The sequence below is a fragment of the Entelurus aequoreus genome, linkage group LG06, assembly GCF_033978785.1.
Source record: "Entelurus aequoreus isolate RoL-2023_Sb linkage group LG06, RoL_Eaeq_v1.1, whole genome shotgun sequence".
Classification (NCBI taxonomy): Eukaryota; Metazoa; Chordata; class Actinopteri; order Syngnathiformes; family Syngnathidae; genus Entelurus; species Entelurus aequoreus.
Window position 1 is genome coordinate 34,610,312 of NC_084736.1, and position 12,817 is coordinate 34,623,128.

Below are 12,817 nucleotides of genomic sequence, written 5' to 3' on the forward strand. Positions count from 1 at the left end.
AGTCCAAAACTAACAGAACATAACTAAACAAAACATGATCCGGCCATGGATCATTACATATCTAGTCTTGAACATGTCTGGGCATGTCTACTAGATAGGACAGCTCCAGTCAGTCAGTGAAACTGGAGCTGTTTAAGCGAGACTTGAGTCCTATCTAGTCCTGGGCATGTCTACTAGATAGGACAGCTCCAGTCATTCAGTGAAACTGGAGCTGTTTTATCTAGGCTTGAGTCCTATCCAGTCTTGGGCATGTCTACTAGATAGGACAGCTCCAGTCAGTCAGAGAAACCGGAGCTGCCGAATCAAGTTTTAAGCATGTGCTGTCAAATATCGACCAACATTTTCTGTGACATAACTAGTAACTCCTTGAACGATAAGGATTTGAATGAAATATTTTAATGAGTTAGACACCAGTTTATTATAATCAATATTATAATCAGTCAAGCCAAAATCCGTAATATGGTTATTTACAATATGTAATGTAAATTGATTTTAAAGAAATACATGCTAACATCAATATTCGTATTCTGACATATTGCAAATCAAATACTCAAACAGCACGGTTAAAGAACCTTTTATCTTGTAAATCAGGGGTGGGCAATTCATTTTTACCGGGGGCCGCATGAGCAACCTGAGCACTGCTGGAGGGCCACACCGACAATATTTCAATTAAATTTTGCTCAAATTATTTTTGATATACTGTAAGATAAATAAAAATGATAATAATCATTTCATTTAACCTAACTTAAAGGCCTACTGAAACCCACTACTACCGACCACGCAGTCTGATAGTTTATATTTCAATGATGAAATCTTAACGTTGCAACACATGCCAATACGGCCGGGTTAGATTAATAAAGTGCAATTTTAAATTTCCCGCGAAATATTCTGCTGAAAACGTCTCGGTATGATGACGTTTGCGCGTGACGTCACGGATTGTAGCGGACATATTGGGACACCATTGTGGCCAGCTATTAAATCGTCTGTTTTCATCGCAAAATTCCACAGTATTCTGGACATCTGTGTTGATGAATCTTTTGCAATTTGTTTAATGAACAATGAAGACAGCAAAGAAGAAAGCTGTAGGTGGGAAGCGGTGTATTAGCGGCCGGCTGCAGCAACACAACCAGGAGGACTTTGAGTTGGATAGCAGACGCGCTACCGTGAGTACGCAGCTTTGGCTTCCAAACATTTATCGCTTGCCCGTACGTGCGTGCCGCTATGTGCATGTCACGTACGTAACTTTGGGGAAATATATGTGCTGTATGAACTTTACGGAGGGGAACATTACTTTGGGCTGTGGGATTGAGTGTGTTGTGCGGGTGTTTGAGTTGTATTGGTGGGTTGTATGGACGGGAGGGGGGGAGGTGTTTGTTATGCGGATTAATTTGTGGCATATTAAATATAAGCCTGGTTGTGTTGTGGCTAATAGAGTATATATATGTCTTGTGTTTATTTACCGTTTTAGTCATTCCCAGCTGAATATCAGGTCCCACCCGCCTCTCACAGCATCTTCCCTATCTGAATCGCTTCCACTGCCCTCTAATCCTTCACTCTCACTTTCCTCATCCACGAATATTTCATCCTCGCTCAAATTAATGGGGTAATCGTCGTTTTGTCGGTCCGAATCGCTCTCGCTGCTGGTGGCCATGATTGTAAACAATGTGCAGATGTGAGGCGCTCCACAACCTGTGACGTCACGCTACTTCCGGTACAGGCAAGGCTTTTTTATCAGCGACCAAAAGTTGCGAACTTTATCGTCGATGTTCTCTACTAAATCCTTTCAGCAAAAATATGGCAATATCGCGAAATGATCAAGTATGACACATAGAATGGACCTGCTATCCCCGTTTAAATAAGAACATTTCATTTCAGTAGGCCTTTAACTTTATACAAACCAGATTGCTTTTGATGGTTTTATTTTTAACACTGTCTTACACAACACTTTCTGACGTATAATACAATGCAAAAATGTCCATTTCTGTCACTTTATCCTGCATCCTCTTTAAAAGTCCAACATTTTCCCCCGTCAGATTTGGACAACCATCTGTTGTCTCACCTGCCAGCTTGTCCCATTTCAGTCCTAACATGTCCAAACACGCATTTACCTATGTGAGCAAGTCATTACCTGTGGTTGTCCCTTTAATTGACTGCATGGCTGCCAGCTCCTCCGTGATTTGAAAGTCTGCAGTTATCCCACGTAAGAAGATGAGCAGCTGGGCGGTGTTACATACATCGCAGCTCTCATCCAAAGCCAGCGAAAAACAGTCAAAGTCGGCCGTTCTGTTCTTCAGCTGAAGCTCCAAGTTTCCAGCGATGGTCTCAACCCGCCTCGTTACAGTGCGTCGGGAGAGTGACACATTCTCAAATGCACCCCTCTTCTCCGGGGATATCAGCGCAACGAGTCCAATAAGCACTCCTTAATAAACTCTCTGTCAGAAAATGCCGTACTTTTTCTGGCGATTTTGTGAGAAATTACGAAACTTGTCCTGATGGCTGCTTCTCTGTTGTTGGCCCTAAACTTTGTAATGTTCTGTCCCCTCAAGTCAGAATGGCCCCCACTGTTGAATGTTTTAAGTCTCGTCTTAAAACCCACTTTTATTCTATGAGCCTTGTGGTCTTCTGTGTATTTTATTGTTTTATTCTATTATATTGATTTGTTTTTATTGTTTTATTCTATTTTATTGATGTCTTTAATCATTTTATTTTATTATTTGTTTGTTTCTTGTTTCTTGTTTCATTTTAAATGCTCGTAATTTGATTACTTTAATTGTTTCTTTTTATGTGCAGCACTGGAGACAGTTTTGTTGTCAATAGTGCTTTATAAATAAAGGGGATTGGATTGGATTGGAACGTGATGCCCGGTCATCCCCGAGACACTAAAAAGAGAAAAGTTGATGACGAATGCCATGTTTTCAACAAGACATGGACTGCAAAGTATTTATTTACAGAAATTAAAGGTAAAGCCGTGTGCTTAATTTGTGGTACACAGGTTGCTGTGCTTAAAAAATATAATTTGAATCGCCACTACACGACGAAGCACGAGGAAAAATACCGGAATCTGTCTGATGAAGCGCGCGCAAGGGAGGCTGATGCGTTGATGGTAAAACTGCAAACCCAACAAGGACTTTTTGCCAAATTTCATACCCCCAGAGACTTTTTGTGCTAAATTGTCGTAAGGGTGGACCCTAAAATGTGAAAAACTGTCTTGCTTTAACAGCACAATACTGGTCCTGTAGTTGTTGGAGATGTCTCAAATTCCCATAAGGAGTCCCGACAAAACCCGAAAATGGCAGAAAATGTTTTTTTTTGGAAAACGTTTTTATGCTAAAATGTCATAAGGGGGGACCCTTACACAAATATTTAAGAAACGGTCTGGCTTCAACAGCACAATAGTGGTCCCGTAGATGTAGGAGATGTCTGAAAACCTCATCAGGAGCCCTGACAAAACCCGAAAATGGCAGAAAATGTATTTTTTTCAAAAACCTTTTTTCGCTAAAATGTAGTAAGGGGGGACCCTAACCCAAAAAAAATAAAAATAAAATTCTTGCTTCAACAATACAATACCGGTCCTGTAATTGTAGAAGATATCTCAAAACCTCATCAGGTGTCCCGACAAAACCCGAAAATGGCAGAAAATTTAATTTTTACGAAAACTTTTTACTTCTGAAATGTCGTAAAGGGGGACTCTTACCCAAAAAATTTAAAAATTGTCTTGCTTCAACAGCACAATACTGGTCCTGCAGACGTAGGAGATGTCTCAAAACCTCATCAGGTGTCCCGACAAAACCCGAAAAAGGCAGAAAATGTGATTTTTTTTTTGAAAACTTTTTTTCACTAAAATGTTGTAAGAGGGGATCCTACCCAAAAAATTTAAAAACCGTCTTGCTTCAACAGCACAATACTGGTCATGTAGATGTAGAAGATGTCTCAAAACCTCATCAGGTGTCCCGACAAAACCTGAAAATGGCGGAACATTTTATTTTTATTTTTTTAATTTTTCGCTAAAATGTCATTAAAAAAACTAAAAAAAAACTGTCTTGCTTCAACAGCGCAATACTAGTCATGTAGTTGTATAAGATGTCTGAAAACCTTTTCAGGAGTCACGACAAAACTCGAAAATGGCAGAAAATTTTGTTTTTTTTTAAACTCTTTTTGCTAAAATGTCATAAGGGGGGACCCTTACCCAAAAATTTTAAAAACTGTCTTGCTTCAACAGCACAATACTGGTCCTGTAGGAGATGTCTCAAAACCTCATTGGTTGTCCCGACAAAACCTGAAAGTGGCAGAATTTTTTTTTTTTTTGGAAAACTTTTTTTTCCCTAAAATGTCATAAGGGGGGACCCTTACATAAAAATGTAAAAAAAACTGTCTTGCTTCAACTGCACAATACTGGTCCTGTAATTGTAGAAGATGTCTGAAAACCTCATCAGGTGTCCCGACAAAACTCAAAAATGGCAGAAAAAGTATATTTTTCCAAAACCTGTTTTTGCTAAAATGTCATAAGGGGGGGCCCTAACCCACAAATTTAAAAAACAGTCTTGCTTCAACAGCACAATACTGGTCATTTAGTTGTAGAAAATGTCTGAAAACCTCATCAGGAGTCCCGACAAAAACCTGAAAATGTCAGACATTTTTTTGTTGTTTTTTTTTACTTTTTTTGCTAAAATGTCATAAGGGGGGGCCCTAACCCACAAATTTAAAAAACAGTCTTGCTTCAACAGCACAATACTGGTCATTTAGTTGTAGAAAATGTCTGAAAACCTCATCAGGAGTCCCGACAAAAACCTGAAAATGTCAGACATTTTTTTGTTGTTTTTTTTTACTTTTTTTGCTAAAATGTCATAAGGGGGGGCCCTAACCCACAAATTTAAAAAACAGTCTTGCTTCAACAGCACAATACTGGTCATTTAGTTGTAGAAAATGTCTGAAAACCTCATCAGGAGTCCCGACAAAAACCTGAAAATGTCAGACATTTTTTTGTTGTTTTTTTTTACTTTTTTTGCTAAAATGTCATAAAGGGGGACCCTTACCCAAGAATTTTAAAAACTGTCTTGCTTCAACCGCACAATACTGGTCCTGTAGTTGTAGGAGGTGTCTTAAAACCTCATCGGGTGTCCTGACAAAACCCGAAAATGGCAGAACATTTTTTTTTTATTGCTAAAATGTCGGAAGGGGGGACCCTCACCCAAATGTTTAAAAAAGTGTCTTGCTTCAACTGCACAATACTGGTCCTGTAGTTGTAGAATATGTCTCAAAACCTCATCGGGTGTCCCGACAAAACCCGAAAGTGGCAGAAAATTTATTTTTTTCAAAAACCTTTTTTCGCTAAAATGTCGTAAGGGGGGGACCCTTACACAAATATTTAAAAAACTGTCTTGCTTCAACTGTTAATTACATTTAAATGTTAAATGTACATGTTAAATTAAATTTTTTGCCATTTTCAATTTTTTTTTGTCGGGAATCCTGATGAGGTTTTGAGACATCTTCTACAACTACAGCAAGACAGTTTTTTCAACTTTTGGGTAAGTGTCCCCCCTTACGACATTTTAGCGAATTTTTTTTTTGAAAAAAAGTTTTTTCTACCATTTTCGGGTTTTGGTGGGACTCCTGATGAGGTTTTGAGACATCTCCTACTCCAACAGGACCAATATTGTGCTGTTGAAGCAAGACAGTTTAAAAAAAATTTGGATAAGGGTCCCCCTTACGAAGTTTCAGAAAAAAAATATATTGAAAAAAAAAAGTTTCTTCCATTTTGGGGTTTTGTCGGGAGGTTTTGAGACATCTCCTACAACTACAGGACCAGTATTGTGCTGTTGAAGCAAAACTGTTTTTTTACATTTTTGTGTAGGGGAACGCCCTTACGACATTTAAAAAAAATACATCTTGTGTGTAAGGGGTGTATACTTGTATATATGTGGTATGTACTTGTGTATGACGGGTATGTACGGTGTATGTGGGGTGTGTACTTGTGTATGAGTGGTATGTACTGTGTATGAGGGGTATGTACTTGTGTATGAGTGGTATGTACTGTGTATGAGGGGTATGTACTTGTGTATGAGTGGTATGTACTGTGTATGAGGGGTATGTACTTGTGTATGAGTGGTATGTACTGATAATGTGGGGTGTGTACTTGTGTATGAGGGGTGTGTACTTGTGAATGTGGGGTGTGCACATGTGTATAAGGGGTGTGTACTTGTGTATAAGGGGTGTGTACTTGTGTATGAGGGGTGTGTACTGTGTATGTGGGGTGTGTACTTGTGTATGAGGGGTGTGTACTTGTGTATGTGTGGTGTGTACTTGTGTATGTGTGGTGTGTACTTCAGTGTCAATCAATGTTTATTTATATAGCCCTAAATCACGAGTGTGTCAAAGGGCTGCACAAGCCTCTTTGAGGGGTGTGCCACAACGAGGATGTTGTTGTGGCACACCCCTCATATGTGTGTATGAGGGGTGTGTACTTGTGTATAAGGGGTGTGTACTGTGTATGTGGGTTGTGTACTTGTGTATGAGGGGTATGTACTTGTGTATGAGGGATGTGTACTTGTGTATAAGGGGTGTGTACTTGTGTATGAAGGGTGTGTACTATGTATTTGGGGTATGTACTTGTGTATGAGGGGTATGTACTTGTGTATGTGTGGTGTGTACTTGTGTAAATGGGGTATGTACTTGTGTATGAGGGGTGTGTACTTGTGTATAAGGGGGGTGTACTGTGTATGTGGGGTGTGTACTTGTGTATGAGGGAGTGTACTTGTGTATGTGTGGGGTGTACTTGTGTATGAGGGGTGTGTACTTGTGTAAATGTGGTATGTACTTGTGTATGAGGGGTGTGTACTTGTGTATAAGGGGGGTGTACTTTGTATGTGGGGTGTGTACTTGTGTATGAGGGGGTGTACTTGTGTATGTGTGGGGTGTACTTGTGTATGAGGGGTGTGTACTTGTGTATGTGTGGTGTGTACTTGTGTATGAGGGGTGTGTGCTTGTGTATGAGAGGTATGTGCTTGTGTATGAGGGGGTGTGGACTTGTGTATGTTTGGTGTGTACTTGTGTATGTTTGGTGTGTACTTGTGTATGAGGGGTGTGTACTTGTGTATGAGGGGTGTGTACTTTTGTATGAGGGACGTGTACTTGTGTATGAGGGGTATGTACTTGTGTATTAGGGGTCTGTATGTGTGGTATGTACTATGTATGTGGAGTGTGTACTTGGGTCTGCGGGGTATGTACTTGTGTTTTTTTAGTATGTATTTGTGAATGCAGTTTGTGGCCTTGTGTATGTGTGGTGTGTACTTGTGTATGAGGGGTGTGTACTTGTGTATGAGGGGTGTGTACTTTTGTATGAGGGACGTGTACTTGTGTATGAGGGGTGTGTACTTGTATATGAGGGGTCTTTATGTGTGGTATGTACTATGTATATGGAGTGTGTACTTGTGTATGAGGGTTCTGAATGTGTGGTATGTACTATGTATGTAGAGTGTGTACTTGTGTCTGCGGGGTATGTACTTGTGTTTTTAGTATGTACTTGTGAATGCAGTTTGTGTACTTGTGTATGTGTGGTGTGTACTTGTGTATGAGGGGTGTGTACTTTTGTATGAGTGACGTGTACTTGTGTATGAGGGGTGTGTACTTGTGTATGAGGGGTCTGTATGTGTGGTATGTACTATGTATGTGGAGTGTGTCCTTGTGTCTGTGGGGTATGTACTTGTGTTTTTAGTATGTATTTGTGAATGCAGGGTGTGTTCTTGTGTATGAGGGGTGTAATCGTGTACGTGTGGTATGTACTTGTGTATGTGTGGTGTGTACTTGTGAATGTAGGGTGTGTACTTGTGTATGAGGAGTGTGTACTTTTGTATGAGTGACGTGTACTTGTCTGTGAGGGGTGTGTACCTGTGTATAAGGGGTCTGTATGTGTGGTATGTACTATGTATGTTGAGTGTGTACTTGTGTCTGCGGAGTATGTACTTGTGTTTTTAGTATGTATTTGTGAATGCAGGGTGTGTTCTTGTGTATGAGGGGTGTAATCGTGTACGTGTGGTATGTACTTGTGTATGTGTGGTGTGTACTTGTGAATGTAGGGTGTGTACTTGTGAATGCAGGGTGTGTACTTGTGAATGCAGGGTGTGTACTTGTGTATGTGTGGTGTGTAGGGATGATGTTCGAGACTGGTTCTCCCGATTGTTCGATAAGAAAAGAACCGATTCCATGGATTGGAATCCCTTTTTGAGAACCGGTTCCCGTTATCGAAGCCACTATACCGTATTTTCGCGACCATAGGGCGCACCGAATTAAAAGGCGCCGTGTCAGTTACGGGTGCTATTTCTGTATTTAACGCATAAATAAGGCGCAGCATATTTTTGGGCGCAGGCATGGTTAAACATACGCTAGCTTAAAACATACGCTAGCATGCATGGACGCTGTTTTAAAAAGGCAGCAGGAGCAAAGCTGAGTTGGGTTGTACTTTATTGAAGTATTTATCAATGTACTCGCATTATTTTTTTGATCAATCCTCATCCACGAATCCATCAAAGTCCTCATCTTCTGTGTCCGAAATGAACAGCTGGGCAAGTTCTCCATCAAACACGCCAGATTCCCTCTCCTCATTTTCAAAGTCAGTCTTGTTGTCCATTAGCATAGCAAGCTAGCACAACAGTAAAAGCTGACTTCTCTTGCCCCGTTGTGCTTATCGATTCGCTACAGTGCTGGTCCCCTTCTTCTCCACTGTGTGCATCACCGGGATGTTGAAAGTGAGCTTCACCTCGTCCATGTTGGTGATGTGTTTGTCGGAAAAATTTGTATTTACAACGCACATAGCAGCACTATATGCTCACTGGGGGCGTGCCTTTAGCGTCCTCTCTCACCTGAAACCTTCACCCTATAACGGCCGCATGCTGTCCTCAGTCCGCTTTTCCTTCATATAAACAGCGTGCCGGCCCAGTCACATAACATCTATGGCTTTTGGAACTCAGTGCACACACAACAACCTATCTGGATTTGATAAGAGATTCGATAAGGAATCAGTTCGATAAGAGGATTCGATAATGGGCTCGAACTCGATAAACATCATCCCTCGTGGTGTGTACTTGTGTATGCAGGATATGTACTTATGTATGCGGGGTGTGTACTTGTGAATGCAGTGTGTGTACTTGTGTATTTAGTGTGTACTTGTGAATGCAGTGTGTGTACTTGTGTATTTAGTGTGTACTTGTGAATGCAGGGTGTGTACTTGTTTATTTAGTGTGTACTTGTGAATGCAGGGTGTGTACTTGTGTATGTAGTGTTTACTTGTGAATGCAGTGTGTGTACTTGTGTATGTAGTGTTTAATTGTGAATGCAGTGTGTGTACTTGTGTATTTAGTGTGTACTTGTGAATGCAGGGTGTTTACTTGTGAATGCAGGGTGTGTACTTGTGTATGTAGTGTTTACTTGTGAATGCAGTGTGTGTACTTGTGTATGTAGTGTTTACTTGTGAATGCAGTGTGTGTACTTGTGTATTTAGTGTGTACTTGTGAATGCAGGGCGTTTCCTTGTGAATGCAGGGTGTGTACTTGTGTATGTAGTGTTCACTTGTGAATGCAGTGTGTGTACTTGTGTATGTAGTGTTTACTTGTGAATGCAGGGTGTGTACTTGTCTATTTAGTGTGTACTTATGAATGCAGGATGTGCACTTGTGCGGGGTTAAGTAGCTACATGGCAGCCATCTTGGTGGAGGCAAGGTTCCCATTGAAGGCAATGCATGTACATTAGAAATAAATCCTAACAAGCTAATTTCTTAGCACATTTGAACGCAGTAGACTTTGTATGGTGTGTACTTGTATAGAAGGGGTGTGTACTTGTGTATAAGGGGTATGTGCTTGTGTATGAGGGGTGTGTACTTGTGTATAAGGGGTATGTACTTGTGTATGAGGGGTATGTACTTGTGTATGTGGGAAGTGTACTTGTGTATGAGGAGTGTGTACTTGTGCAGGGTGTGTACTTGTTTATAAGGGGTGTGTACTTGTGTATGATGTGTGTGTACTTGTGTATAAGGGGTGTGTACTTGTGTATGAGGGGTGTGTACTTGTGTATGTGTGGTATGTACTTGTGTATGTGTGGCGTGTACTTGTGTATGCGGGGTATGCACTTGTGTATGAGGGGTGTGTACTTGTGTATGTGGGGTGTGTACTTGTGTATGAGGGGTGTGTACTTGTGCAGGGTGTGTACTTGTGTATGTGGGAAGTGTACTTGTGTATGTGGGGTGTGTACTTGTGCAGGGTGTGTACTTGTGTATAAGGGGTGTGTACTTGTGTATGAGGGGTGTGTACTTGTGTATAAGGGGTGTGTACTTGTGTATGAGGGGTGTGTAGTTGTGTATGTGTGGTATGTACTTGTGTATGTGTGGCGTGTACTTGTGTATGCGGGGTATGTACTTATGTATGAGGGGTGTGTACTTGTGTATGTGGGGCGTGTACTTGTGTATAAGGGGTGTGTACTTGTGTATGAGGGGTGTGTACTTGTGTATGTGTGGTATGTACTTGTGTATGTGTGGCATGTACTAGTGTACGTGGGGTATGTAATTTTGTGTAAGGGGTGTGTACTTGTGTATGTGGGGTGTGTACTTGTGTATGAGGGGCATGTACTTGTGCAGGGTGTGTACTTGTGTATAAGGAGCGTGTACTTGTGTATATGAGAAGTGTACTTGTGTGTGAGGGGCTTGTACTTGTCGAGGGTGTGTACTCGTGTATAAGGGGTGTGTACTTGTGTATGAGGGGTGTGTACTTGTGTACGTGTGGTATGTACTTGTGTATGTGTGGCGTGTACTTGTATATGCGGGGTGTGTACTTCTGTATGTGTGGTGTGTACTTGTGTATGAGGGGTGTGTACTTGTTTATGTGTGGTGTGTACTTGTGTATGCGGGGTATGTACTTGTGTACGTGGGGTGTGTACTTGTGTGTGCGGGGTATGTACTTGTGTACGTGGGGTGTGTACTTGTGTGTGCGAGGTATGTACTTGAGTATGTGTGGTATGTACTTGTGTATTTACTGTGTACTTGTGAATGCAGGGTGTTTACTTGTGTGGGGGCAACTTCCTACGTGGCAGCCATCTTTGTGGGGGAAACGCTCCTACGCGGCAGCCATCTTGGTGGGGGCATGGATCCCATTGAAGGCAATGCATGTACAATAGAAACAAATCCTAACGAGCTCATTTCTTAACACATTTTAACGCAGTAGACTTTATTGTCACCATCCAAACGTGTGATATTAATAAGCAACATTTGGTTTGAGTCTAAGAAAGGGACGTGTCACTGGAGTACATGTGAATAGTTGTTGATTACATAATTATCAGTGCAGCATTTCTAAAGTTACGTGTTTATTGTTGCTATATTTGCTTCTTAATTAATATTATGAGTAGTCCTTGTGTCTGTTCAACTTACTGTCTTGTGCCTAAATATTTCTGTTGTATCCTGGGTAAATGAAGTACAGCAATATTCTTTGGTGAGCTACTTTCATTTCTGCTAGAAATACTTTTGATTGAAGATACTTGGAGCATGAAAATAGTCACCAAACTTGCCAGCAGACGTCAACAAAATGGAGGAATGTTAAAGCTGCTATCGTCTTTACTGTAAATAATAAACAACAATCCACAGCAACAATGCAAAGTAAACCTTTTAATCTCACTGAGCGCAAACCATAATAATAGATTTTACAGTATTGGTAACAAATATTAATACTTCAATAAATCTATGTTTCAGTATTAGTGAAACATGTTAATACTACAATAAATATTTGTTACAGTATTGGTAAAACATGTTAATACTACAATAAATCTGTTACTGTTTTGGTAAAACATGTTAATACTACAATAAATCTATGTTACAGTATTGGTAAAACATGTTAATACCACAATACATTTACATTACAGTATTGCTAAAACATGTTAATACTACAATAAATCTATGTTACAGTAGTGGTAAAACATGTTAATACTACAATAAATATACGTTACAGTATTGGTAAAACATGTTAATACTACAATAAACAACACAATAGTGAAAAGTAATATGTGTCTGCATACACCTGATACATATTAAGGGTTGTCATGTTGACTTTCAGGTGAGTTTATGTTTTTTCTTCATACGGGACTTCAGGGCCATAAGGTCGATGTAGAGAACCTGATGGAGGACAGCTGAGGCACACAGAAGTCCTCCATGCAGCGCTCCGGCCATGCCGTTACAGAACACGTCCTGCCCTGCAAACAGACAAACAGACAAACAAACAAACAAATAAACAAACAGACAAAGAAATAACAAACAAAACAGAAAAACAAACAGATAAACAACCCAACAAAACAGATAAACAGACAATCAAACAAACATAGAGATAAACAAACAGATAAACAAACAGATAAACAAACAAACAGACAAAAATATAAACAAACAGATAAACAAAAAGACAAAGAAAAAAATAAACAAAACAGAAATACAAACAAATGAACAAACAGATAAACAAACAGATAAACCAACAGATAAACCAACAAACAAACAGATAAACAAACACAGACAACCAAGCAGATAAACAAAAACAAACAAACAAAAACAAACAAATAAACAAACAAACAGATACACAAAAAAACAAACAGACACAAAGATACACAGACAAACAGATAAACAAAAAGACAAACAAAAAACAAACAAAACAGAAAAACAAACAAACAAATAGATAAACAAACAAATAAACAGACAAACAGATAAACAAACAAACAGATACACAAACAAACAAACAGTCACAAAGATAAACAGACAAACAGATAAACAAAAAGACAAACAAAACAGAAAAACAAACAA

General features: G+C 39.9%; 1 protein-coding gene across 1 annotated transcript in view; it reads right to left on the bottom strand.

Moving 5' to 3' along the window:
- Positions 1-11,661: 11,661 nt before the first annotated feature.
- The window catches only part of LOC133652165 (all-trans-retinol 13,14-reductase-like), a 31,323-nt gene continuing 30,167 nt past the window's right edge, over positions 11,662-12,817 (bottom strand). The window contains exon 12 of the mRNA XM_062050607.1: positions 11,662-12,222. Within this exon, the coding sequence (XP_061906591.1) occupies positions 12,083-12,222 (140 nt within the window). The 3' untranslated portion in view covers positions 11,662-12,082. The remainder of the gene's footprint in view (positions 12,223-12,817) is intronic.